The following is a 26887-nucleotide window of genomic DNA, read 5'->3' as shown; positions in this document are numbered from 1 at the left end:
CCAAAGGTAGAGATCAAGGCTGCTTACTTGGAGGAGTACCTAAGGCCGTGTCTAGTCAGGAACACAGTGACAGCCAAATAAATTTCCCTGGTGTGGTCCCTCCAGAGCCTGTGCACTCCTCCAGAGCTCAGAAACATGCCTGCTCTGCAAGGAGCCCTCGGGCTACGTAGGGAGGATGTTACTCTGCAGAGCACTTATGAGGATCTCCTTAAAAGCCAGGGAACAAGTTCAAGATAGAATGTTTCAGAGAAAAACCCATCTACTTGTCTGCAGCTGCACAGGAATCCCAGACTGGTGGGTGAAGGCCGTGCTGGCAGCACCATGAGCAGCGTGATGGGGACTGCGGGTGTGTGGGCTCAAAACATGAGCTCCGTGCATCCTCGGTGAGCTTCTCCTCCGGTCCTCACTACATTTTCCTTCTGTCTGAGGAGACCTAAGCTCCCTTTTCTCCTCTGGCATCACTCTGGCAGGTAGCACTGGGGAGGCTGGGAGCTCCTGCCCGACGTGTGTGCAGGAGTGACCTTCCCACCAGTGCCTCCCCTGGGCACCCGTCCAACCCGGGGCCATGCTCAGCTGATGGGATCCACCTTGGGCAGCTCGCCACGAGGCTGCCAGCAGAGACATCTCCATCGAGGCCAGCCAGAGCAGCGGATGGTCTCTCAGGCAGCATCTCCATGAACCTGAGTGGTTGTGCTGCAAAAACAAACTGCCCTAAGCGGATGTTGCTCAGCTTTGCTTCCGGCATTGCTACTCGGCTTTCCTCGTGAGGAATGGTGACCCTCTTCCAAAGAAAGGGCATAAATCATCACTTGGTTTTTCCTTTAACTCCTGGATATGCTGAGTCCTGTGTAATAAATTATATTGCTCACTGTAAATGAAAATCCAGAGGCAGCTCTGCCACCCTCTTGAATCCCTGAGTTGCAGGTGACGGAAGGATTCAGTTCATCCCCAGGAACACATGTTGGTTAATGCAGTGAGATGAGCCATCAGGGTGCTCCACAGACGAGCAAGGCATGTAGGACACCAAAGCTGTCGGGAACACATGGATCCCAAGGCAGCCATCCCAGCCCTGTCCCCTCCCAGAGAGGCTGAGGCATGAGCTCAGCTTGGAGCAGGTACTTGAGCAGGTACCTCACTGCTCAGGGCTTCTCTACACAGGATTCTTAAGAAAGTTAAATTGAAGCAACTAAATCTAAGGTAGAGCATTAAAATTCTGTATAAAACTCATTCAGAATTAAAGTGGCCTTAATTCAGTTTAGTTTAGTCCCAAATGTTACTATATAAGGCCATTTAAATTATCTTTAATTAACATAATGGTCCCACACAGGCCATTATAAATGAGGTTTAATTAGCCCATTTTTAGAAGCTGCCTTGAGCTTCCATAGGAATGCAGCCAGGGCCAGGGCCACTTTGCTGACGGGGCTCCTGGTTGAGGCTGGTTAGCAGGAGTTTCATAGCACTGGCATGTCTTCCCAAGGAACTGGCACAAGGTCAGCTTCCTCCCTGCCAGCAGATAATAAGATTCTTGAATATCACCTATTTTGACTGTGTTAAATGTACGAGTGGGAGATGAAAGGCTTTGCCAGGGGACGAGCTCTTCCTTTAAAATCTGGGACATGGGAGTGGTAATCCTTAGAAAAATCCCTAGAAAAATGTGATGTCAGGATTTTATGAGACTTGTTCAGGAGCAAGGAACCCGGCTGGAGAAAAGCTGGCACTGAGTCAGCAGAGAAGCGGATGGAGATGGAGGACTGGGAGGGACTGAGCCCATCCCTGGGACAGGGCTCCTCCTGTCACACACCACCTCGCTGTCCCCACTGCCCCCGGATGCTTTGGTTCATTTTTTGCTTGCCAGAATTCTCAGCTCAGCAGGATGAGATGCTGCTGCCCTTGATGCCCACCCCGAGGGCATCCAGCCTGGGTCTCACAGGCTCCTCCCTGGAACAGCCCTGTGTTCTCTTGGGCTGTGCTGGGGATTTCCACCTCTTTTCCTGTGGCCTCGGAGGCACAAGCCCTGCTCAGCAGCCTGGCAGTGCCAGCCGATGGTCCATCCTGCCACAGAAAGGGGCAGTGCAGCTGCCCCACAACGGGCACAGCACTGGCTGGAAGGAGCAGAGTCCCTGCACATGGTGGTGAAGGGCATTGGCACCTCTGTGATTCCAGCAGAGGCTTTGTCCTGGGAATCTCCACGTCCTCAGAAGCTGCAGCCTCCACCACAGCCCTTGCAGTGACAAAAAGAGTAGCACGCTCTGTTCAAGGCAGTTTGCAAATGTGAAAAAGAAAAAAATAATCAAAATCACCCACGAGGAGCTCTGGGGTGTGGCCAGCATGTGACCCCTAATGACTTTATGGGCGGAGAAGCCAACAGCTCCCCTCTCTCCTGGCTTCTCTTTCACCAAATCAAACAGACCCATGTGCCTGCTGTCACTGCTTTGCATAAATCAGGAGATCCAGCTTTGTGGTATTTCCTATAAGAAGCACATCTGTGGCCATACTTTTCTGGTGCAATAGACTTTAGCCTGGAAGCAAAAGCACACAAACAATGCTAAATTCATGCTGACTGGAGTAGATTCCAAGGGAAAGAAGAGTTGGGAAAGCACCTACTTAAGAACTGAGTAAGGATATTATCGCTGATGTGAATCTCACTCTGTGTGTGTTACTGTTGAGTACACAGTGCGGTTTCAGACACGGCCAGAGACAAGGAAAAATGATTGTTTCGGGGTAACCACAAGGAAGATGAATGCAAATGTATTCCTGTAACTGGGAGAGTTCCTCGCTCCCGAGTTGGGCTCTGGTACATGGCCCTAGGGAAGCAAATTTGCAACTACCTTCATTAAATTGTTTAGGGATGATTAATCAGAAGTCAGAGATGTGAAATTTTTGCACGTTGTGCAACGTCGGTTCAATCCCTGCAGTTGCACACAGTCTGCAGGGGTGGTTTAGCGCCTGGCAGGGGACAGGTACCGGCAGGTGACAGACGCTTCCTGCCAGCGCTTATCTCCTCCGCACGCCCGGGTTGATAAGCTGCCACCGGCTGAATCACGGCCACCTGCACCATCGGGATCCAAGTGGTGCAAGGGACGTGTGGCAGAGACTCGGTCCCCTCCAAGTGCAGGGCCGGGGTGTGGCCCGTGCAGGCACCCTCGGGGCAGAGATGCTGCCACCCCCCCGGCCTGCTCTGCATGTCCATCATCAGGTCACCGGCTCCCCACTGTCACCACATGCTGTGTCCACGCACCGGGGGCTGGAATTGCAGCTCACACAGAACATAAAAACCCACAAAGCCCCATTGCCGACATGGCTGAAGCTCGTGGCTGTGTCACACGTTCCTTCTGCCCGAAGGCTGCCTGCCGCTCAGGCTGTGCAGGACAGAAACGGAATTTCCACGTTTTAACGTTTGTAACCGAGAGCTGGGAAATCCTCTGCGGGAGCAGCTCCTGTGCCCCCCCCGCCTGGGCGGGCTCGGGCCCTGCGGGTCCCTCGGGGGGGCACGGGCGGCCCGGGAAGCAGGAGGGCACGATTCCCTTGGGAGGGGCCTGTCGGGGCAGGTCAGCCACGCTGGGACACGGTTCGCACAGGCCCCGGGTGTCCGCAGCCGGGCCGTGTCCGTGTCCCCGTCCCTGCCCCGTTCCCGGCCGCACCGGGAGGCTCCGGCGGGTCCCGCAGCAGCAGCAGCGGCAGTGGGGCCGGGCCGGGCGGGGCCGGGCCGGGAAGCGGCGGCCGCTCCGCCCTCCCCGCTCTGCCCTTTCCGCCCCGCGCGGCGCTCCCGGGCCGGGTATAAAGCGGCGGCCGCGCCCGCCCCGCTCCGGCCCCATGGAGATGCGGCGGCGGCCCGGCGGCGGCAGCGGCCCGGTGAGCGCGGGGCGGGCGGCTCCGGGGCGGGGGTTCGGCCGGGCCGGGAGGGGAGCGGGGGTGGCGGGGCCGCTGCTGACGCCGCTGTCGCCCCGCAGGTCCGGACGGCGAGCGGAGGCCGCGGGTGCCCCGCCGGCAGCGATGAGCGCGGGCAGCGTCGTCCCGGGCTGGCCTGAGGCGCTGCCGGGCGCGGCCCGGCCCGCGGCGGGGATGAGCGGCAGGGAGAGCCCCGAGGGGCCCGGGGACGGCCCCGAGCTGCAGCTGAAGGTGGATTTCTTCCGCAAGCTCGGCTACTCCTCGGAGGAGATCCGCGTCGTGCTGCAGAAGCTGGGCCAGGGCGCCGACACCAACACGGTGCTGGGGGAGCTGGTGAAGCACGGCCCGGCCGAGCGGGACGGCCCCGAGGCCCCGCCCGAGCCCGGCGAGGCCCCGCTGGTGCCCCGGGGGGGCGCCGGTAACAAATCCCCCGCGCCCGGCCCCGAGGAGACCGAGGGCGACAACCTGAAGCCCATCGTGATCGATGGCAGCAACGTGGCCATGAGGTGCGTGCGGGGCCGGGGCGGTGTGACCGCTGGGGTTGAGCCGTGCCGGGCGCTCGGGGGGAAAGCTCCGGGTTCCCGGCTCAGAGCAGGCACCGCTGGTGCCCGGGCGGGGTCCGGGAGCACTTTCCGAGGTGCCTGACCAGCACGCCCGGCTCTCACGCGGACCAGCATCGCGTTTGCCAGTGCGGGCTGGTCCTGGCACGGCTCTGCCCGCCCAGAGCCAGCGGTCACGGGGCAGTGACGAGGGCAGCCGAGCTTCCTGCGAAACACACGTTTCCTCTTGTGCTCCGGCGCTCAGGGGATAACTGAAGATACATTGTCCTCTTAATCAGTGTCTTTGTGTAAGTTTCCGTGTCAGGAAGTTGCTCAACAAATAATTATAGGGTTAATTAGAGGAGGCTTTGTAATACAGAGCTGTCTCCTGCGTTTGAGCCCAGTCTCCAAATTGTGACTCTTTGTAGTTTGGTGAATTTCTGTACAACGTAGAGAATGAAGTGTTGAAGATGTCACCAAAGCAGGGCTGTGGCTTATCCTCAGCATCTTTGGGTGTCCTGGTGCTGCTGGCACAGGTCCTGTCAGACACTGTGACCAGAGCACCCAGAATCTCAGGGCTGGATATTTGTTGGTGTGGTGTCCCAACTTTCACCCTGGGTTTTGCTGCCACGATGGTGAGCATTGCCTGCCCCCACCCCAGTCCCAGCTGCTCCCGAGTGGTCCTGGGCTCTCTTTAATGCACCAGGTTCAGAATTGGGCTCTGAAAGCTCTTTATGTTGCAGCTGTTGCAGAAGCCACTTCCTTTGCTGTGTACGTTTGTGTGCAGATTTTATAAAAAATAATCCTGGGTGCAGGCAGAGCCTCTTCGTGTGTTGTGGTGGGTTTGTCTGAGGTGAAAGTGCTGTATGGAGGTTGGTTTGCAGGTGTGGTTTTTCTCCCAGCCCTGGTTGACAGTTCCGAGAACAGGACTGAGAAAAGATGGGGCACAGTTGGGTGTGCAGCTGGGGCAGAGCCCAGGGCAAACGAGGAAATGGGGGTGGCAGTGGGGTGTGAAAGCCATGCCCAGGGTCCCTGTAGGAGAGCCTGTTCCTATTCCAGCCCTCTCCACGGTTTTTCAGGCACTATGGAAAATGGCCCATTGTGAGCTTGGGCTGATAAGTGACTCTGGCAGTGAAGTTTACCTTGGATAAGTGCTGGAGCCTTAACAGCAGGATTGGGTGTGTTTGTTAATGAGGAGCCTCTTACCGTCAAAGTTATCCCAAAATGCAGAGGGGAACTCACAGCAACTGTGAGTCAGGGCAGGCCAGAGCCCAGGGTCTCACAGGAGAGAAGCAGTATGGCTTTCTTGAAGCAATTTGCTAGAAGGGGAATTCCATTCTGAAACTTCCTGTATTGATGGTGTGATGTTCCCTGCTGATTCATTTGCAGTGTGTACCGCGGCCTCCCTCAACAGCTCTTGACAAACTTATGCAAATCACAGTGGAAATTAGTTTTTACTTCCTTCTAAGGGAATTTTTCTTTGGCTGCTGCCAAATCAGATCAGCCCAATTAGCTGCTTTCTGGAGGTTTGAGGTTGGTAGCAGGGACTCGAAACCCAAACTAAAACCTACAACCCACCAAAAAACATTGGTTTTTTACGTATCCCCCTAAAAGATTACGTGCCTGGATATTTATAGCTATACTCATCTGATGTTAGAGAAAACTTTTAGAGCACCTTCTGATGGTGACTGTGAGCCTTCTGTAAGTTGGGATTTTTATTGGAGATACGTTAGGCATCTTTTTCTATGTTAGTTGTGTTGCCAAGTGGTTTAGTTCTTTTAGAATAAGTATTTTTGTACAGCTCTTCAACTTCCTTTGTAGCTTCAGCGAAAGGGTGAGGCCAGGAGGGGAAGTGAAGGTTCTCTGTTGTGGTGCCTCTGCAGGAATGGCTCTGGGGAGGAGCCCTCTGGGCTGCTGAAGGCTGGGGGGAGCTGAAATGTCATTCAGGTATAGATGGGAAGAGTAAAACTTGGGACAGGTAGTGACCAGGTGGAGAAAATTCCTGAATTCTAAGAGCAGCTACCCTCAGGGTAGTGCATGTTCCTAGAATGCCCTCAGGGAGCGCAGGCTGCTGGATCCCCAGAGCCACAGGCCGGGCAGGAGTTGAAAGTTTGCCAGAACCATTATCAGCATAAGAGCTGATTGCACTGCAAATACTACTGCTTGTAAAACAGGAGAGGTAGTTTCCTCTTTAGAAGTTCTGGAAACTTATTGATATGACCTAGTGAATAATTAAGAAGCATTTTTGCGTTGGTACGTGGCTTCTGACATGGTTGTCAAACTCTGTTCTTCAGCTGCCATGAGCTGCTCATTCATCCAGCACTGATCACGTTCACAGGAGATGCTTCCATTTTGTGCAAATAGTGCATTTGTAGCTGAGTTTTTGAGCCAGAATGTAATGAAGAAACATAAAGAGTGCATAAAATATCTTGTTTTCCTGAAGTGATGATAACAACTTTGCAAGCAAACTGCTGGTGAGGGACCAGTGCACCCTGGCAGGGGACAGCCACTGGCCTTAGCTGGCAGTGTAGAACTGAGGGGGTTTGGGATCACATTGTACTCGGGGCTAAAAATAACCATTGGGAGTCCAGGGTTGAAGCAGAGGCTGTTTCAGAGCAGCTGCAACAGCTCCAGCTGCTCCTTCCCAGTGAGGATGTGGGTGTTCACTGGTGTCCTGACGTGCTGAAAGGAACAGTGGGGTTGGGCAGGTCTGGGTGAGGGTGTTTACACGAGACAAGCACCGAGTGCTGCCTGTGCTCCTCAACACTTCACTGAAGCTTATCCAACGTGCTGGCTCCCTTTGCTTGGTGCATTGCCTGACTGTCTGTACTGAATAAGGAAGTTAATGATATCCTTCATTTTCTCCTTCGCTGCAGCCATGGGAACAAAGAAGTGTTCTCCTGCCGAGGTATCCTTTTGGCTGTCCAGTGGTTCTGGGACAGGGGACACAAGGATATTACAGTCTTTGTGCCGTCATGGAGGAAGGAGCAACCCCGGCCAGATGTACTCATAACAGGTGTGGAAATATGAAAACCAAAAGTAGCTTTTCAGGCTGACTCTCTGTCACTTAATGAGCTTGCAGAGTCCTGCCTAAGTCAGTAATTAACTTCAGAATGGAAGGTCTGAGTAGTAGGAGATACAGCGAGCTGAGCTGACCAGGAAGAATTAGTCATTAACTTCTCTCCTAAGCAAGCTTTTGCCTGAATCAGCTGGAGTAATTCTGAGAACCAAATGTAATACTGCTCTGCTTCATGACTTTTTGTCTCATTTCTTGATTTTTTTTTTTTTTTGAGGGATATACTTTGTGTTGTATTTGACTGAAGCATGTTTAGTCAGAATTATTCAAATTGTGGGGAGTTTTCTCTGAACTTGTAAACATCTGAGATTTCTGAGTGACTTGGAGCAGAGACAATCGGGGTCGAGCACGATCTGGGTCGTGCAGAGATGGAATGAATTTTGTTGCTCACTCACAATGACCCTCTGTGTGCATGGAGGCCGTGCAGGTGTGCTCACAGCCCTGTGTGTTCCAGACCAGTACATCCTCCGGGACCTGGAGAAGAAGAAGATCCTGGTGTTCACACCGTCCCGGCGGGTCGGGGGCAAGCGCGTGGTGTGCTACGACGACCGGTTCATCGTCAAGCTGGCCCACGAGTCCGACGGCATCGTCGTGTCCAACGACACCTACCGGGACCTGCAGAACGAGCGGCCAGAGTGGAAGAAGTTCATCGAGGAGCGGCTGCTCATGTATTCCTTCGTCAATGACAAGTACGGCCCCGGCCTCCCGGGCTTTGCAGAGAGGTCCCTGGGAGCCTGCTGGCTGGTTTTAATGAAGCAGCAGCAAGCGATGCATGAAAAGAGTGAAATGCTGGTGCAGAATTAAAAAAAGCTGGAGGGATACAAAGGCAGAAGGAGTTGGAGGCGTCTCAGTTTAGCTGCTCGTGGTGTGGAGCCAGGAGCTCTGTTGTAGTGAAACTCCCAGGAGAGCTCCAGGGCTTGATTTCCTCACAGAACCATTGTTAGCAGGCCCAGCAGCAGGTACTAATTCTAGTCAGCAACTGAGCACTAAACCTCTTCTGCGCCTGAAGGGAAGCATTTTGTGCTGGTGTGGACTGGGTGACAGGAGGGTTATCTCTGCAGAAAATGGGAGAGCTTTGTGGGGCTTGGGTAGCTTTTAATATTCAGTGAATTTGGGGACTTTGAGAAGAAATGAAACCCTGACCCAGGAAAGTGAACTGTTCCTGACTGAAATTTGTTTTTCTTTAGGTTTATGCCTCCAGATGATCCCCTAGGGCGTCACGGCCCCAGCCTGGACAACTTCCTCAGGAAGAAACCTGTGGTGCCAGAACACAAGAAACAGCAGTGCCCTTATGGTAAGATGCCTCCTACATGTGAAGGATGAGGTGTCTGTGCAAGCATCACTCATAATTTAGCCAAATCCAGCTGCTCATTCCATGCTCTGCCTTTCCTCGCAGGGAAGAAGTGCACTTATGGAATTAAGTGTAAGTTCTACCACCCTGAAAGGATCAACCAGCCCCAGCGCTCGCTGGCTGACGAGCTCCGTGCCAACGCAAGGCTGTCTCCAACCAGAAGCACCAGTGCCAAGGAGGAGAAAAAGGGCAAAAGAGTCTCCCAGGCAGAGCTCTTGTGCTCTGTGCCCACTGAGAGTGACAAAAGCTCTTTGCAGAAGGTCTCTGCAGACAGGAAGAGCTCGGCCCACAAAGCCAAGCCCAGCGACGTTCCCCTTCAGGCCAAAGGCTGTGTGTCAGGCAGTGTCCCCCTGAACAGTGGGAGCCACAGGTCCTCTGACAGGTACCAACAGCCTCCCATGGACTCTCTGTCTTATATCTCTCAGGAGCGTCTCGACTCAGGCATTGGGTCTCTGGAGAACCAGCTGTCTGACATGTGGCCCCACAGATGTACCAGTCACTGTGATCATTCCCATGCTGAGCAGGTGCCCGTGTGCAGCTGTGGCAGGCAGAGACCCGTGTACCCACACTCTCCCAGCTTAGAGCAGAACGATCTGGTCTCTTACAAGCACGGCTCCCATAAATCCTCCTCCTCTGGTGCTAGCTTCTTGCAGTACAGCCCCGAGGTCTCTCACTCAGGAGCACCCCACTCTTTCCTGGGCTATGGGGTGCCCGTGCACCCGGGCAGTGGGGGGCAGTTCAGCCTGCCCAGCGAGTTCAGTGCCCCCCCGGCCCCCTCGCGGGAGTTCTGGTCGGAGCCGTTCCTGCTGCCCCCGGCCCGATCCCCCGGGCCCCGCGACCCCCGGGCGCTGCAGAGGGGCCTGGGCCCGGCCTACGGGGGGGACTCGGGGCCCTGGGCCGGCTCGGAGCAGTTTGCAGAGGAGAGGGCCAGCGTGCACGTCAAGCTGTGCGGCATCTTCCACCCGCACCTGGTGGACGCCGTGATGAGCCGCTTCCCGCGCCTGCTGGACCCCCAGCGCCTGGCTGCCGAGATCCTCACCTACAAGGCTCAGAACCCGGGCTTGTGAGCAGCTGCTGAGGGCGTGGGGAGAGCTTGAGGGGGCTGTGTTTGCCTCTGCTGCTGCCGCAGGTGCCTTCCGAGCGCTCCTCCTTTTTCCTTGGAAGTGCCAGAGTCCGACTGGGTGCTGGATGCCAGATGTGGGGTGCTCACAGCAAATTCTGCTCTAGCTGTGACCAAGTGCCCTTCGGAGAGATGAGAGCACCTGGGGTCCCATCTTCCCCAGGGGCTGCTGAGTGGGAGCAGAGGCTGCAGCTCCAGAGCAGGACTGTTCATTTGGGGTTCATGAGAATCTGGCACACTCTGAATTACTGCAGTTGTCCAGAACTGGACGTGTCCTTGCCCCTCCCATTACCTTCAGTTTTGAGATGGCTTTGTGCACTATGGAACTAAGAGGGAAAACTCAGGGAGGCTCTAAGAGAGAAGGGGATGCTGCCTTTGCAGTGGCCTGTGGCTGGTTTGTGAAGACCCAAATGGATCGTCAAAACTCTTCTTAGCTCCTGACTAAGCCTCTTTCCTAAATCCCACCATGTGGATCTGTGGCAAATGTTGGGTTGTAAATCCAGTCTAAAGATGGGTTTAGCTGACTTTAATTTGGTCTTACTGGTGCACTTCTTTAATGATGCTTTCCACAACCCTCCCACCTCAGCTTTCCTTCCTGAGGGGAGGTAATTCTCCCACAAGTGCTTAGTGAGCTGCTCGGTTCCTGCAGCCCAGGAGCCAGGAGCTCAGTCCTCACTCAGGAGGAGTGGCAGACACTGCTCCAGAGCTGCATGTGCTGGCAGCTGCAGTGTCAGAGCAGGAGGGTGACCTGAGCACCCTGTGGGTGCTGCTCTGGGACAGTCACCTCGCTGTCCCTGGCCCAGGCTGGCTCTGTACGGTGCTGATGAGGATTTATGATGTGCCTTTTGCCTTCAGACAGCAATAGAACAGCTGTAGTCACATCTGGACTGCTGCCAGGGCCCTTCCTGAGGAGTCCTTAGTATTTCTCTCTGTAAAGCTGTTGCTTCATCTTCCTCACCAACGTTCCCCCGTCCCCTTTGGCTGTGCCCAGCTAGAGCAGCATCCACAATTGTAGAATAAGAGTTATTTGGCAAGACTGTTCCTGTTTCATTTCCTCTTACTCTGTAAGATGTTTTTTACTGTAGATACTGTAAGAGATTTTAAATATGCAAAACCAGTTGCTGTAGTAATTGGTTCTGGTCCTGGAATTTCGCTGTGCTTGGGATGCAGAGATGTTCCTGGCACTTGCAGGCCAGAAGCAGTTGATTTGTTGATACACATTGTATCTGTGTGTGTTGTTGTTTTCTAAATACAATACGCCCTTCTGTGGTTAAAACCAAGGTCGTTGAGTGGCGAATTAGGAAGTGGAGAGTGGAATGCAGCTGGTCCTGGAACCCTCCTGGGAACAGTGTTGTCCATTCCTGCTCTTCCCTCTTATGTCCGAGGAGTGACCTGCCCAGACTGGCACCATGTGCCACGAGACCACAGGGACACAGAAACCTGTATACCTGGTTAATAATGATACATTACAAATTAGTAATGTTTCATGTTAGTAAGCAAAATGCTTCTTAATTTTAAGTAACCTGATACTTTGCATATTTGTAAATTACAGGAAAAATGGTTTTTAACGTTATTGTCCAGCACTTTGCTGCTTGCAGTTGGAATCAGTGCTGTTTTTGCCTCAGCCATGTGTTACTGGGCGAGGTGGGTCTGCGTTTCTGGTGGAATGCTGGTATCTGCTGCTTCTCTTGCAATCAGAAGATTAACATGTTGTACTCCCCAGCTGACACTTGCTGAATTTTCTGTATCACTGTGCAGTATAGTCACGTACCGAGTGGCCATGTGACAGCCACGGCAAAGGAAGAACTGTGTTACATAAATAAAAACTGCTGACTTGGCATATTTGGTCTCTGGTGGCTTTTTGGAGGAACATCCAACGTTTTGGCTGGCATTCCATGAAAAGTCAGGAATTATCCTTCCTCCCCTGGGTTCCCCTGACAGGCTTCGATCTCCATATGCGGTCTGAGGGCTTGTTATTGACAGGCTGTTAATTGATACAGCGAGACCAAAACATCCAAGTGCTGTGGCAGATAAGAGCAGTGTTTGCTGCCTGTTTGGCAGCACTGGGGTTTCTCAGTGCCTGGGGCAGGCACTGGCAGGGGAAGGTGGAACGAGAGGAGTTGTGGGTGTCTCGGGTGCTAAAGCACAGAACACTCGTGGGACTTTTGAAATCAGCATGAGTTGTGTTCAGTTTTAGGGACAATTCCACAGTACAGTATGGAAACAAATACATATTTTATTCAGTTATGGCACATCCATGTCAGCTGTTGAGTGTGGAATATGCAAACTGTCCAGACTTTGCTCTGAAGGTTTGTTATGGACTGGAAGTGCAGCAGGAATATCAGTGCTCACGTTGCTGTGTAAGGATCTTCCCCTCCCACCTGCTCCAGTGCAGCACAGCACATTCTTATCTCACCAGTTAAATAACTTTATGGTCTGTATTCAAACTGGGGCTCTTCCTTTACCACAGGGCAGTGACTCTGTAGTTAATCAGAAACCAGGGAGGCAAGTGCTCCCAGGGACAGCTGTGTTCCAAAACAAACCTTTCACAGCCTGAAAGGTCTTTTATTGGCTGTGGCAGAGGAACTCCCTGGGGATGTCACTGCAGTGACAGAGCTCACGTGGCTCTGGGTGTGTGTGGAGGGGGGATGGAGTGGAGTGTTGCAGGTCTGAGCACACCTTTAACCAGGTGTGGGGTTCGCTCCTGTCCTTAGTGGGGTCTGTAGCTGAAAAATGCTGCAGGGTGTTCAGGCTGCTTTTCCTGTAAAAGACCTTAATAGGTAATTCTAGTTTTGCAGATGTGCAGGGGTAGGGGGATGTTTATTTTTGCTTCCCTCAAAGCTGATCTGACACAAAGGAGTCAGTGCAGAAGTGCAGAGGTTCATTATTGGAGCAGTTTGAGAGGGTCAGATCTGGTCTAAGCTGTTCCCACAAGCTGCTGCCTGTGCTGCTGGGGCAGCTGACCCACCCAGCTGCCATCCCACTGCTGGTCTCGGAATTCTCTCCTGTCACACAAGGTTCTGTGGGAGCAAAGCTGCCCCCAGAGCATCCCATGTGTTCTGGGTAAGCATTTCCTCCCCAGGGCCCTGCTCACCAGGAGCTTGGGAAATTGGAATGCTACTTGGAACTGCTGCTGCTGCACGTTTTCCCCACCTTGCACAGTCTGCAGTGAGCTGGTGGAGTTGCCCCCCCTCACACAGGGGCTGTCAGAGCAGGATTTCCCCTCATTTTTGGGGAGAGCCTGCCATGACTGCTGGGTGTTTGCTTTGTGCCCTGGGCCAGCCAAAATGGGTCAGATCTGCTTGTCAGCTCCTGGGGCTGTTGGAGGGAAGGAGGTCACACATGGGCCTGTGGAAGGTTTCCTGTGCTCAGGGGGTTCCCAGCCCTCATCCTGTGGGCTGTGGGCTGTGTGCTGCTGGGCTCTGGGGGAGGGCAGCTCCTCTGAGCAGCCCAGCCCACTCCTGGGGCTCACTCACCACGGCCTGTGCCGCCCTTGCTCACTGAACTTCCACCTGAACCCAGCTGGTTCCTCCCACCAGGGGATTTCCAGGATGTGGCTAGCTCAGTTTTAACTTTTAAGGCATTTCCAGAGGCAGGAGTCCGACCCAAGGTTCCTGTGCAGGAAAGAGGCTGGTGTGTAACGGGATCACACGTGTGGGATATGTTGATGTCACCCACCTGGGGCTCCCTACACGGGAGCAGGTTCAGCATCAACCCACTGTGTTTCCCCAAAGCTGAGGCTGCTGCTCTTGCAGCAGAGAGGGAGAGGTGTCCCAAACACAGCAGAAGCTTTGCACTCTGTACCCCAGACTTCTTTTGCAACACAGCCTTGCTGTGAGACAGAACTGCAGGAAGCGAGTAACTGCAAAATAAATGTTGCACCCAAGAGAACAGAGAGGTGCTGGGGAGGAGCTGGGTGCTGGCCCAGGGTGGTGGGAGGGGAGGCTGGTGCTGGAGTGGGATGATGATGGCAGTGCTACCTGTGCAGGTGCTGTCAGCACTCGCCCTCCAGCCACGTGTTTTTTCAGTCCTATCCCCTGCTTTCCCCAGGGATGAGGCCCTGAGGATTTTATCCCTTGTACCCCCACGCTCCCCAGGGCCGGGGGCTGCCCCTGGGAGCCAAAGCCCTGCTGGCAGAGCAGCTGCCAGCTCAGCCCTTCTGAGGAAGCCACGGGCTGGGAGCAGGGAACAATATTGCACAAATATGTTGGAGTAAACACAGCCTGGGGTTGAGCAATAGGTCAGGAGGATTTGCATGGTGTGGTGGCCTGGGAAAGGTTTCCATGGCCTGGGAAATGTTCCGTGGCCTGTGAGGCAGCTCTTCCCTCTCTGGGGGCAGGGGGGTGAGGGGCAGGCAGAGCTGGTGGCTGCAGCTGATGCTGCTTGATGTCACCCTCCACCTCCTGAGCCGTGTCCCTGTGGGGCTGGCTGGGGATTTCCAGCCCAAGGATCGCCACGGGAGAGGTGAACAGTGGCTGCAGCGAGGACGGGACCTCATCCCAATGCTGCAGAGCTGCTGTGGGACATGGCCAGTGCTCCCACGGTCTCTGTGTGGGTGCAGCTGATTCCTGTGGGAGAGGGGTGTGTGAGGCTGCAGTGGCGTCCCCAGAGCAGTTCCTTAGCAGGACCTGGTTCATTTTGGTGTTCCTGAGCAGCGTGGGGCTGTCCCCCCTCAGCCAGGTGGGTGTGGGTGAGTCAGGCCGCTGCTATTTGTGTTGCATCAGTTCCCTGGTGTGGGAGCTGCACGGACACGTCAGACGGATCCTGCAGATCCCTGCCTGCTGCAGGAGCCTGTCCCCAGCCCTTGCCTGCTCTGCTTCAGTGAGAGCTCATCCTGTCCCCCTCCCCAAGAGCTGGGACCTGGGGGTGCAGCTGTCCCAGCTCTGCCGGGGAAAGACCAGGTGGACACAACGATGGGAAGCAGCCGCTTGTATTGAACAGCCCCAGCAGCCCTGGGGACCCTGGGGTGGGGGCAGGACACACCCCTGTGCTCGGCCCCTCCTGGGCATGGGGAGGCCCCTCAGCCCTGCTCCCAACGGGACCAGTGCTTCCAGGGCTCATCATCTGGGGGATGAGAGGGGAGCTGGTGTCAGGAAGAGCTGGCCCAGCCCTGCAGCACATGTGGAGCTGCTGACAGAGGGGCCGGGTCTGGCCCACGAGGAAGTCAGAGTGTGAGTTTTGCAATCCATTGCTCCAGCGGCTCCAGCTTGTGCAAAGTGTCTGGGGCCACTGGTGAGCAGACTCCTTGTTCCTGGAACCTCCCAACAAGGTGCAGTAGATCAGGAGGATGCTCTTCAGTGGGCTCCACCAGAGCCAGCCCCACCAGGGCACAGTCAGCCCTGGGGCAGCCCTGGGCAGGGGGTGGCTGTGACTCCTCCTGGGGCAGCCCCAGGGCCAGCAGCTCACCCTGTCCTGCCCCTGGGCTGGTTCCTGCTCCCAAGGAATGGCTGCAGTTCTGCTGGATGGGGCCGGGCCTGGCTGGCACCGACAGATGGAGGCACATGCAGGGACACAGCTGGGACTGCACCATCCTGGCCTGTGTGCTGAGCAGCCTGGGCAGGGAGGATGTGTGGCTCCTTGGTGACTCGCTGGTGCCCTGCTCACACCTTCACTTACGTTTCCTGCCATCAGGCTGGGTGGTGCCGCGGGGTTGCCACAGTGGCTCTGTCCACCGGTGTCCTGGGACAGAGGGATGAGGGGGTGTGATGATCAGAGCTCTGCCGAGTGTGGGAGTACCCAGCCAGGCTCCTGGTGGGAAGTCATGCAGAGAACTGGGAGCTTTTCCTGGCCCCCTGCTCCCAAATACCTCCCAGGTCACCCCAGTGCCACCCAATGCCCAGGTGGGGAACCAGTGGGCTCCCCACGCTCCCCACATTGCCCCATGCCCAGCTCTGGTGGCAGGTCCCCGCTCCCCGTGCCCCCTCCAGTCCCCAGCTGTACCTTCTGGGCTCTCTCCCTCGCTCCCACTGGCACTTGGATCCTCCACGTCCCCCAGCAGCTCGGGGCTGTCGTCGCGGTTCCACTGCCATGGCAGCTCCTGCAGCTGGGACAGGGTGTGACGGGCTGGGGGGCCAGAGGGGGCTGGGGGGGCTGGGACCCCGCGGGGCACTCACCCGCTGCCGAAGGCTTTGTTGTTCCCGCAGCAGCTCCAGGAACCGGCTGCTCCACAGCAGCTTCTCTGCCCCCAGCTCCGTGCAGAGGAAGCGGACGTCGGCCTCCAGCCCCTCCAGCCTCTCCAGCACGGCCTCACTGGCATCCCCGTGCCCCTGCCACTGCACCACTGCCCCGGCACCACAGCTCAGCTGCTGCCAGCACCCCCTGACACCTGCCAGCCCCAGCCTCTGCCCCAGGGACATCCCCAGCCTGAGCACTCACCTGGCTGCCCAGGCTCCAGCACAGAATCAGAGCTCCCATCATCCTCCTCCTCCTCCTCGCTCCCCTCCAGCCTCAGCTGCAGCGATGTTCCGAGCTGGAAGTCAACACGGACAGTGGGGACTGACACATCCACGGGCAGCCAAGCCTGGATGGCCTCTGGCACTGACCCTGCCAGGGGAACTCCCCTGGTGCCACTCAATGAACCCTGTCACTGGGCTCTGCCATGTCCCAAGAGCTGGCAAACAGCACAGTCCCTGTGGTGTGGGGGCACTTTGGGGGATTTACCTCCTCTGTGGCCTGGAAGGTGCTGTCCCAGCAGCTCTTGTAGCAGATCAGCAGGACCTGGGGAAGGGAACAGCTCACATCTGCTCTGCGGAGTGCAGAGCCTGGAGTGATGTCCCCGTGTCCCCAGGGCTGTTGGTGGGCAGAACCACACAGTGCCTTGAGCCAAGAGCCAGCCCCTGCAGGACAAGGGCCCCAATCCCACAGCTGCGCTCCCAGATGGGGTGGTGACACTGTGACACTGTGACATGGTGACATGGTGATGTGGTGACACCCCCAGCTGCCCCAGCTGCACCAAACCACCGTCCCCAGCACCACTGGTCCAGAGGCTGCACCCAGCAGGCCTCCAGCCCCCCAAACACACCACGTTGGAGCCGCCACAGGCGCGGGGGGGTCCCTGGAAGGGGCCCCTTGGTACCGACCCAGGTGAGGCTCCAGAGCCAGCGCAGCCCCCTCAGCGCCGTCCCGCAGAGCCACAGCAGCCACCAGCACCCCGCACGCAGGAGCTGCCTCCACCACGGCCCCGGGGGGCTGCGCTGGCGGCCCATGGGGCCCCCGGGAGCGGGACACGGAGGGCACGGCCCTGCAGGCCCCGAGCCGACGCCGCACGGTGCCACCACACGCCAGTGCCTGTCCCGGCTCGGCACCTGCCAGGACAACGAGAGGGAGCCTCAACGTTTGTGGGGCCAGATCCCCTCACGTGGGACCCCCGGGCCCCCTCCCCTCTGCCCCCTTACCCAGCCATGCGCTGCCTCCCGTCCTGCCCGTGACAACCCTCGGCGGCCGCTCGGCCCAGATGAACTCCTGCCTAATCCTCTTGGTGACGAGGCCGTGCAGGGATTAGCGTTTCCCTGCTCCACCTTTGGGGGCCATAAGGACAGTGGCTGCTCTGTTTTCTGTGCTCAGGATCCATCTTTCACAAGCAAAGGACTTGGAATTTATTTCTGGCCTCTGCTTTTGGCTTTCGTGAGCATTTGGGTAAAGCCTGTGCAGCTCTGAATCCTGTGCCCAGGCACTGACCATCCTGGGGGGCTTTGGTCACTCAGGCTCTTTAGGAAGGAAACTAGAAATCTTCAGAAATCAAATGGAGGTTTTAGGCACAAGTGCCAGAGTCAGCGGGCGGCTGCTGAGGGGCAGGACCTGGCAGGGAACAGCTGTGCCTTTAACTGAACCAAGCGTTTGCCATTTTGCTTTCTAATCAATGTGCTCCCCCCAGGCTGCTGCCATCAGACAGGGGCCTCGGCAGGACAGGCTGTCCCCTCCTTGGGTGACAAACACGGCCGGAGGGAATGGCTGCGTTTCCCTCCACGTGTCACAGGGAATGAGGAGCTGTCTGACTGTCACACAGCCCACACGAGGCTCCCAGCTACACCAGCCCTTTGCTGCTTTTCCAAAATGTTGTGCCCAGAAAAGCCTGTCAGCTTTCCTCAAGGTCAGAGGTGCAGCTGAGACTTCAGCAATCCCTGCTTTTGTACTGAGGTCAGGGAATCAAAACCATCAGCTGAGAGTTCTCTTTTCCAAAACTGCAGAGCAGCAAGGCCTGTTTCCTAGATCTTCCACCCCCCCGTTATTTAACCTCTGTAATTTAAAACACACAGAAGTAGGCCGGCTTTGCAGCTTGGCCTTTAAGCTGCTCCATCCCAACCCCCCCCACTCCCCGCCGTGGAGAAGCAGCACCAGCCCCAAGCACAGAGAGCAGGTCCCCGTGGGATAAACCAGCCCCTGAGCAGAGAGACTCCCTGTGGGATAAACCAGCCCCTGAGCAGAGACACAGCTCCCTGAGGGATCAGCTCCCTCCAGGAACAAACACGGAGCTGCCTTGATCCTGGACTGGACTCAGCTCGAGGGAGAGAAAGCACCAAGGGAACCTCCCGGGGGCCACGGGACAAGGAACTCCCGTGCCAAAGGGGAAGAATTCCAGCAAAGTCCTCATAAAGCAGGTGGACAGTAAAAAGCACCAGGAGTCAAAGTTTGGACTGAACGAACCATGGGAAGAGACAAATATGGAACTTTTATTGTTTATGTACAAATGACAGAAGTTTGTATTAAAAAGAGAATCCACCCAAAGTCAGCGACAGCAAAGAGCAAGTTGGCTCTGAGCTCTGGCCCTTCCTGCACACGAATCACTGTGGAATCTTGGGAGATGGTGTTTAAAATGAAAGAGAAAAGGGTTAAACCACCTTCTCTGCTTGAGTAAGAGTCAAACAAGCTGCTCCACAAAATGAAGAACCTTCCACTACACAGATCAAACAAAGAAACTCAAAGTTGACTTTTAACTATACACTTTGGCTTTAAAAAAAACACAATAAAACCAACAAAAAACCAAACCAAACCTACAAAGCTAAATATCAGCAACAAAGTAATCTAAGTCTCACAACATGGATGGGACACACTGAATTCTACCCCAGTTCCAGTGGCAAAGGAAATGCCTCTCTGTGGCTCTGCAGGTGGCAGGGGGGCAGCAGCATCAGCCATTTCAGCAAGTTCCCGACCCAGGTGGAAGCACAGAACAGTCAGGAATTCAGGACTACTACTACTACCTACACCACCTCAGTCTTCCTGCAACTCAGGTGATTTAAAAATGATGCAAAGTACATGGTCCAGGATTTCCTCCCCCCCATCCAAGTCCCTCAGAGTGAGTCACTCCAGCTGCAGCTGCCATCCTGCTTCAGGGCTTCTCAGTGGGGAGTCACAGACCAAAATCCCAGGAGCATCAGCACTCAAGGCTCTAGTAGTCCTGCAGAGAAAGGACAGCACAGGCACGTTAACACCTTCCCACCTCTGATTCTGCTCGTGGAGTCGAGGGAGCTCAGTCCTCTCTCATCTCACACACCATTAGTTGCAGGCAAAGCAATTTTTTTTTCTTGTAGCTAAACATTGAAAAGGATGGAGCCTTCCAACCCCGAGCATCAACTCAAACCAGATGCTTTCGATGCTCCAGATAATGACAAGGTAACAGGATGCAGAGCAGCTTTTTCCAGAAGTGCACAGGAGTTACCTGTGACCCCATCTCAGAACAGCCCACCCGGGCTCAGCTGCTGTTCCAGCCACAGGACAGTGCTGATCTCACCCTGTGACACTCCTCAACCATGAAAACAACAACTTCAGTGACAGCACAGGGAGGGTTTTTTAAGCTGAGGAGTCAGGCAGCCCCTCGGGTGCAGAGTGAGCAATGAAAACCCGGACAGAGCACAGATACTTACGGCTCTTGGCTTTTTGTTTAACTTGAGATCAATCCTGTGGTTGGAGAGACAAGAGAAACGTCCATGTCAATACCTGACCCGACACCAGAGCTACTGCACAGGGCACAGCTATGACAGAGACTACGGTTAATCCATCCATTCCCAACTGGCTGTCCCAGGGTTACTGGGAATGAGAGCAGCAGGAGAGTGGAGCCGTTATTATTTGCCAAAAAGCAGATTCCATCCACTCCCAGACAGAGTTAATCAGGGGCACAATCAATCACGGGGCAGTTAGGCAGGTGAACAGGGGGAACTAGGCATGCTCTAAGTTAATTCAGTCTGTCAGGGGTGTAACTATGCCACAGGTAATTATCCAGACATAGTGTGAGGGTTATTTACTTGGATAGAGAGAGGAGTTAGGATGACAGGGATTATATGAGCCAAAGGTATTGAGCTTAGTACATTTTTCCAGAAGGAAATATCGATGTCTATACTAATCTCCTTAAGCAGCAAAGCCAGAAGAATCAGTTTTTAAACTAAGTTTTAAAGTTAAAAAGTTTTATCTATTTAAATATGAAACAGAAAGGTAAAGAAGAGTGAAGTTAATTTAATTTTTGCTGAAGTTATTAAATAAAATGTTACCTCCATCACGCTTTTCTGTTTTTAAAAAAAACTTCCCAGCCTAACCTAATATACATACCTACAATTAAACAGATAAACTAGGGGTTAGAGAGGTCTCAAAAGGCACATTGGTGTCTACACACTAACAACACAGCACAAGTACTAATTCAAGTCAAACTTACTCAAAGTCATAATCAAACATGCCAGACGGGCTGAGGGGCAGCATTTGAAAGGAAGAAAGCAATAGAAATTAATATACTAACGAATTAAATCAATTAGTTGATTAGCCACCCTAGCAAGATTGCTAAAAAATAAAATAAATAATAAAGCCAGTGTTCAAACACCATCGAGTTCTTCAGGTATCTTAACCAGGACTGGGCACAGAAAGCACTTTGGGATGGCAATCCAGAGTCCCCCTCCCCACCGGATCTCTGGGAACAAGAGGTTAGCACAGAGCTGGGGCTGCTTTACAGAGGGGATTTTAGGAGCTGAGAGGGGCCAGACCCTGAGAGTGCAGAGCTCAGGGCTGGGAGAGGAACCCGTGGGCTTGGAAAACCAAAGCGGGGGGTCAGGGAGCAGGGCTGGGCTGGGCTGCCAGGGCAAGGCAAAGGTGGCTCAGGCAGAGGAGACAGAACTCGGTGCCCAACTCAGCACTGGGCTGTTCCTCCCCACACCCCCCACCCAGCACTGCCCTCCCACCTAACGAGGGACCAGTTAATTGGCCAGAGCTGATTAGTTTGGTGACAGTCCCACCCCTTCCCACAGCACAGCCCTCAGACTCAGCTCTGCCCGCAGCTGACACTGCCTGGGAAGGCTCCATGGAACCCCATTTCAGCCCTGCTCTGCTAAGACCAAACACGTCCACGTTCCCTCAAACACTTGTTACTGTGGGAATGGCTGAGCACACAGAAAATCCCCATCCTGGCCTTCCTGTGGTGCTGGAGGGAGCAGAGGGGGACAGCACAGGCTCTGAACCTCCACCCTGTGTGTACCTGGAGCTGTGTCCCGCTCACCCCGTGCTGCCCAGTCTGACCCAGTTCCCCACCAGGAACCCCACTGAGGCCATGCTACCTCCAGGCCTGATCCCAGCACCTCCCAGCTCCCCAGGAACAGGGGAGTGGAACCCAGAGGTGTGCTGGTGAATGGAAGAGCTTCTGAACAAAGAGAAACGCCAACATTTCGTTTTATTTTTCTCTTTTTCATGCCAGGACACTCGGGACACAGACCCAGAGGTCTGGCTGGAGTGGGGCCTGTTAACGCCCTTGCTGCACGGTCAGATCACTGGGATGGGGTTGTTGCTGGGTTTTTTTAACCTAAATATACTTGAAAATTGTTTGGTCTTGTCTGCCAAAATTTAGGGGATAGTCAGTAACAGCAATCACAATTTTAACAGAGCTTTTATTACAGAAAAATTTAATTGTCTTGTTTTAATTATCTATCTGGCCCCGTTGAGCATTACAAACAGTCAGTTCCTGCCTCCCTGAGCCCCTGGGCACTGCAGGAGTGTCTGACAGGTCCTGGGGACACGGAGCTGCCCCAGCTGAGCAGAGCAGGGCTCCTCTGTCCCACAGCCTGACCTGACAGCAGCAGCCACAGCTGCAGAGGGGAGGAACGGGCAGGAACCCAGAGCCACACAACCTGTCAGGGGGCAGCTTCCCCCAGCTCCTGTCGCTAAAATCCAGGTTTATGAGATGGAGCAAAGGGATTTACATCATTTACAGCACCTGCCCTGTACCCCACCATGTTGCTGGCCATGGTTTGTCCAGGGAAGTGCTTGGGAGAGTATTTTATAATTTGTTTGAAATGACAATTTTCTTAAGCTGTACTTCAGTTTTACAGGTTGTTTCTCTGGACTTGTTCACGGATGTGGTTTCTTGTGTTATTCCTGAACTTCTTCCAAATATCTACAGGCAAAAAAAGAGATTTGAACTTCTTTGGATTCTCAGCTCGTGAGGAACCAAAGGGACATCCAGTCCTTTTGGGTGTTTGCCCAATTCAGGCTGCTGTAGGAAGGAAATTCTAACCTAAGAATTAAAGACACGCTAATGACTCAACACCTAATGAAGGAGAAAAAAGAGTTAAGCATTTTTCAAGCAGTGTACCTACCTCGTGTCCCCACCCCAAATGCCCCCAGCCCCCCTTGTAAATTTTTACCACTTTAAACCACTTCTCTCTTTAAGTGCATGGGCAAGTCCCTTAAAGAGGAAGCCCGTCCCTACCCAGAGCCAGCAGCTCAGAGTCAGCACAGGCACTCTGGAGTTTTAAAAGCTCCATCACTTCCATTAATCCTTAGGTCCCAGCTCCAGAAATCTTTCCAGGAAGGTGCAGCTCTGCAGTGTCTCCTCTCCATGGATTTCCATGTTTTTCCCTGTTCAGGACCTGACTCACAGGCCCTGTCACTGCAGGATCTGAGCCACCAGCCCATCGCCCTCATCACACCTCAGGGGCAGAGCTGGACAGATAAATCCAACCAGAAGGAGTTCTGGGAATCTGTTTCACGTGGATTTTGGGTCAGTTTAATAACAAACACTCCGAGGTGAAGGTGACACAGCAACTCCTCTTTGCCAGCACGGAGACTGGGCTGGGACATGAGAGCTGGAAGGCACTGGAGTGGAAATCCAGACACTGGCAGTGCCCACAACCCCCAAAACATTCCCCTTTGCTTTCCCCCCTCCTCCAAAGAAAGCACTGACATTCCTGTCTTACTGAGATCTGCAGAAACCAAGCAGCAAGAACAGGAGGTCAGGACCTGCTGGAAGGAATCAGCTTTATCCTCCTGGAGAGAAAGCAGAGCTGGAGAAGCTGCCCAGCACAGCTGTGCCACAGCTGGAGGGAGGGAGCACCCTGTGCTGCTGGTTCAACTTCCTCAGCACTTTCCCCAGCTCAGTACAAGGGCCTTGGGGTCCTGCTGAATGCCATGGGATGAACAGCTACAAACCAGGAAAACCTCCCCCACAACTGACCCCAGCTGCCCATTATTCCAAAAGTTACAACAAATTCAATCCAGCCCCAGCCACCTGTTCAGGTGTGGAAGAGGCTGCTGATCCCACTGACCTGTGTCTGTTCTTGTTCTTCCTCTTTTTGTGGCTGCTGTGGTGGCTCCCGGAGGAGGTGGAGGAAGCAGCTTTCTGGGGCTTCACCCCCTGCACGGAGCCATCCAGCTCTTCAGCATCCTCCTGACTGGGCTCATTCTCCTGGTTGTGGAAGTCTGGAGAAGTGTCACTCTCTGTGCCACTGCCTGGCTCCCCTAGAGCAGGGACAAACCCAGGGTGAGCTTCTGGCTGCCCTGGCACAGCCCTGAGTGGGAGAAACAACCCCAGAACAGCAGCAGGGACACCTGAGCCCTGCAGCACTGGGAGGGGAATCACACAACCTGGGAAACATCTCCACAGGACAGAGAGGGAACTTGAGGCTCTCTGGAACCACATCCCATTTGGTGCTGATCACAGAAACATTTTTAAATATCCTGGAGGGAAGTGGCCCCTCTCCAAGTCCCTCATGACTGACACACCTACAGTGATGAGGTGTTCCAGCTCTTCCAGCCTCTTCCTCCGAAAAGCAAAAACCCACTTCAATTCATTTTCTGCACAACAAACCCCTGCTGAGCGTGGAAGGTACTCAGGAAATTGTTCCTCAGAGCACCCAGTGGAGTGGCCGGGAGCAGCCCAAGGGCAGCATCCACATGGCCTGGGACAGGAGCCCCGAGTCCAGCCCAGATCTGGAGAGCTGAAACAGGGCTGAGCGGTGGGGAGAGTGAAATCCTTCCCAAATTCCCAGAGAAATGACAAAGTGACTTACGCTTCTCAATGAGCTGGTCCTGGACTCCAGCTAAAGCACTGACAGCCTGGAAAACCGAAAGGGATGTCAAGGCAAGCAGGGATTCACTTCCCAGTGCTCAGAGCACAGAGCTCAGCTCACACAGACACGTCCCTCAGAAGTGCCCGTGGCCCTGCATGGCACAGAGGGTGTGGAGCAGGGACAGCAGTGACACCAGAGACAGGGGCCCGGGGTTCTGACTGCCCTCCCACTCCCTGGGCATCCGGGAAAGGGGCTCTGGAAGGGGCTGTGGGGTGGGATAGAGGTGCTCAGGTCAGGGAGACAGGGCAGGTGCAAGAGTTCCAATGGAAAAGTGGCTCTGCAGCAGCGCAGGGGAGTGTGGCAGGACCGGGATGGGGATGGGGACAGGGAAGGAAACAGGGATTAAAACAGGAAAGGGGACGAAGATGGGGATTAGGACATAAATGGGGATAAGGACGGGGGCGGGGATGGGGACAGGGACGGTCATGGGGTCAGGAGCATCCGCTCGTCCTGCCGGTGCCCATCCCGGCACTCACCGCTGCCGAGGTGACCGAGGACTTGCTGAAGAGCCTCTCGGCCTCCTTGAACTTGCGGTTCCTGCGGTCGTTTTTGCTGTTGGAGTTCCTGAAACAGAGACAGGCGGGATGGCGGGGCCGGGCCGGCGGGGGGGGCCGGGCGGGCGGGCAGAGCCTCCGCCACTCACTTCTGGTTGGTGAGGTACCGGTCCCAGCCGCGGATGATGTTCCCGTACATCTGCGTGTCCTCCAGGTAGCTGCCCTCGAAGGCGTAGATCTGCCGCTCCAGGTTTGCCAGCGTCTCCTGCCGGGAACACCGCGGCGCATGGAGCAGGCCCGGCCGCGCCGCCGCCGCCCCCCCCGCCCCGGGCCGCCCCCCGGGACCGCCCCGAGCCCCTTCCCCGGCGCTCACCGCCAGCTCCTGCTTGCGCTTCACCAGCTCGGCGAGCTCCCGGCGGGTGTCGGGGATCTGCGGGGGCCCCCCGGCCTTGGCGTGCAGCGCGGCCATGGCGGCGCGGCCTGCGCGGGGCGGGGCCGCGGCACCGCCGCCGGCCGACAGGGGGCGGTGACGGGACCGGCGGGGCGGGACCCCCGAGACAGGACAGCCCAGCCCGGCCCGGCCCATTCTATCCCATCCTATCCCATTCTATCCCATCCTATCCCATCCCATTCTATCCCATCCTATCCCATCCTATCCCATCCCATCCCATCCCATCCTATCCTATCCCATCCCATCCTATCCCATCCTATCCCATCCTATCCCATCCTATCCCATCCCATCCTATCCCATCCCATCCTATCCCATCCCATCCTATCCCATCCTATCCCATCCCGTCCTATCCCATTCCATCCTATCCCATCCTATCCCACCCTATCCCATCCCATCCCATCCTAGCCCGGCCCAGCCCAGCCCAGCCCATCACATTCCATCCCATCCCATCCCATCCCACCCCATTCCATCCCATCCCACCCCATTCCATCCTATCCCATCCCGGCCCATCCCATCCCACCCCAGCCCGGCCTAGCCCACCCCCGGGACACCGGCACAGCCACCCGGGCTAATTTACAAATCCTTTATTTAAAAACCTCCTGGAGTAGATATAAAGGAGCTCCTCCTGCTCAAACCCCCGTGCGAACCCCCCGCGGCAATGCCCCGTATTTACACCGCCAGTGTTCCCAGCCCGGTGTCCGACGGGAGGAGCCGGTGAACAGTCTGCACACGGTGAACAGTCTGTACACGGTGAACAGTCTGCACACGGTGAACAGTCTGCACACGGTGAACAGTCTGCACACGGTGAACAGTCTGTACAGGGCAGGGACGAACAAACAGGTGCGGCCACAAACACCCCGGAAGTGTGGGAAATACACATTTAACACAAAGCATCGGGGAGGAGACAGCAAAGACTACGCAACCCCCAGGGAGGGGGATTGGTGCTTCTCTTCCTAAACACAACTTCTTTACAGGGGGGAGACTGAGTTAAACAAGGAACTTAGGTAAGTTTTTATAAAAAGAGAACTTAAATAGTGCAAACTCTGGTTCAAACGTGTCACCGCATCGAAGGAGTTTCCGTGTGACAAACAAACCCTGTGGCAGGGTGGGATCAGAAATAACAGCTCCAGCTTTTGACCCAGACACTCCACATCCGAGGACAGTGTCAGCATTGAGTGTGGGAACGTGTGGGCAGACCCTGCCCCCGTCACAGCCTAGTCACCTGAAATCCCAGGAAGTGTTTAAGTTCTGTTTCACGTTCCCTTGTGATTTCCAGGCAAAAATCCAGTGAAATGCCCTCCCTCAGTCACCATGAGGCAAATTAAATACCCAAAACATACAAATACAGGAGGGGCTTTGCCACATTTCTGCCCTTTCAGCAGTGACCTGGATAAATTCTCCTGTCAGAACTTCCAACAGGCAGAAGAATTTGGCAAACTACCGAACGGGACGTGCATCGGGGACTCTCTAACTAACATTTCAGTCTGTAGTATTTTCAAAGGGCTATAACAAAACAGGTCATAAAAATAATCTTCCAGATGTCATCTGTGTTTGACGTGGTTTGCTGCCAATGTGTGTGGAGGGTTTCCAGCACCAGAGCTTTCATGTCCAGGTGCTCTTCTGCTTGTTGGGAGAAAAATAAAATAAAAG

General features: G+C 55.0%; 3 protein-coding genes across 9 annotated transcripts; 1 reads left to right on the top strand and 2 right to left on the bottom strand.

Annotated features, from left to right (window-relative positions):
- The first annotated feature begins 3973 nt into the window (after positions 1–3973).
- On the top strand, positions 3974–13223 carry ZC3H12A (zinc finger CCCH-type containing 12A). Of its 2 annotated transcripts, XM_027701348.1 has the most exons (6): positions 3974–4394; positions 7304–7443; positions 7958–8192; positions 8691–8797; positions 8900–9936; positions 13213–13223. In XM_027701348.1, the coding sequence occupies exons 1-5, from the start codon at positions 3994–3996 to the stop codon at positions 9919–9921; spliced, it is 1905 nt and encodes a 634-aa protein (XP_027557149.1). In that variant the 5' UTR covers positions 3974–3993; the 3' UTR covers positions 9922–9936; positions 13213–13223. The 2 variants fall into 2 exon arrangements, with proteins under 2 accessions (XP_027557149.1, XP_027557148.1); XM_027701347.1 differs by lacking the exon at positions 13213–13223 and having other exon boundaries at positions 8900–11816.
- A 1745-nt stretch (positions 13224–14968) lies between these two features.
- LOC113976274 lies at positions 14969–17504 on the bottom strand. Its single transcript, XM_027701313.1, has 6 exons — positions 17492–17504; positions 17050–17278; positions 16635–16872; positions 16350–16443; positions 15915–16254; positions 14969–15653 (listed from the first exon to the last, which is right to left on the bottom strand). Exons 1-6 carry the CDS (start codon positions 17502–17504, stop codon positions 15602–15604), a joined length of 966 nt encoding a protein of 321 aa, XP_027557114.1. The 3' UTR covers positions 14969–15601.
- A 1100-nt stretch (positions 17505–18604) lies between these two features.
- MEAF6 (MYST/Esa1 associated factor 6) lies at positions 18605–25277 on the bottom strand. 6 transcript variants are annotated; one of them, XR_003537058.1, is made up of 9 exons: positions 25160–25273; positions 24936–25051; positions 24769–24856; positions 24233–24278; positions 23489–23681; positions 20617–20646; positions 20456–20513; positions 19835–19868; positions 18622–19368 (listed from the first exon to the last, which is right to left on the bottom strand). XR_003537058.1 is itself a non-coding variant. In XM_027701324.1 (8 exons), the coding sequence occupies exons 1-8, from the start codon at positions 25253–25255 to the stop codon at positions 19360–19362; spliced, it is 612 nt and encodes a 203-aa protein (XP_027557125.1). In that variant the 5' UTR covers positions 25256–25277; the 3' UTR covers positions 18605–19359. The 6 variants fall into 6 exon arrangements, 4 of the variants coding, with proteins under 4 accessions (XP_027557125.1, XP_027557127.1, XP_027557128.1 ...); XM_027701324.1 differs by lacking the exon at positions 20456–20513 and having other exon boundaries at positions 18605–19368; positions 25160–25277; XR_003537059.1 differs by lacking the exon at positions 20617–20646.
- Between the last annotated feature and the right edge of the window lie 1610 nt (positions 25278–26887).

This window comes from Neopelma chrysocephalum, unplaced genomic scaffold (assembly GCF_003984885.1).
Source record: "Neopelma chrysocephalum unplaced genomic scaffold, ASM398488v2 Primary Assembly neopelma1_155, whole genome shotgun sequence".
Lineage (NCBI taxonomy): Eukaryota > Metazoa > Chordata > Aves > Passeriformes > Pipridae > Neopelma > Neopelma chrysocephalum.
The sequence above is the reverse complement of the archived record's forward strand: the minus strand, read 5'-3'. Positions and strand labels throughout refer to the sequence as shown.

What these genes read in the sequence shown, in the direction of transcription:
- ZC3H12A (XM_027701348.1), top strand. Translation starts at nt 3,994, where the DNA reads ATGAGCGCGGGCAGCGTCGTCCCGGGCTGGCCTGAGGCGCTGCCGGGC. An exon ending in GGCAGCAACGTGGCCATGAG is followed by an intron (nt 4,395 to 7,303) that starts GTGCGTGCGGGG and finishes CCTTCGCTGCAG; the next exon opens with CCATGGGAACAAAGAAGTGT. An exon ending in GCCAGATGTACTCATAACAG is followed by an intron (nt 7,444 to 7,957) that starts GTGTGGAAATAT and finishes TGTGTGTTCCAG; the next exon opens with ACCAGTACATCCTCCGGGAC.
- LOC113976274 (XM_027701313.1), bottom strand. An exon ending in CTGGAGCCTCACCTGGGTCG is followed by an intron (nt 16,873 to 17,049) that starts GTACCAAGGGGC and finishes ACCATGTCACAG; the next exon opens with TGTCACAGTGTCACCACCCC. An exon ending in GCTGGAGCCTGGGCAGCCAG is followed by an intron (nt 16,255 to 16,349) that starts GTGAGTGCTCAG and finishes GTGCCGGGGCAG; the next exon opens with TGGTGCAGTGGCAGGGGCAC.
- MEAF6 (XM_027701324.1), bottom strand. Translation starts at nt 25,255, where the DNA reads ATGGCCGCGCTGCACGCCAAGGCCGGGGGGCCCCCGCAGATCCCCGAC. An exon ending in CGGTACCTCACCAACCAGAA is followed by an intron (nt 24,857 to 24,935) that starts GTGAGTGGCGGA and finishes TCTCTGTTTCAG; the next exon opens with GAACTCCAACAGCAAAAACG. An exon ending in ATGTTTGATTATGACTTTGA is followed by an intron (nt 19,869 to 20,616) that starts GTAAGTTTGACT and finishes CTCCAACCACAG; the next exon opens with GATTGATCTCAAGTTAAACA.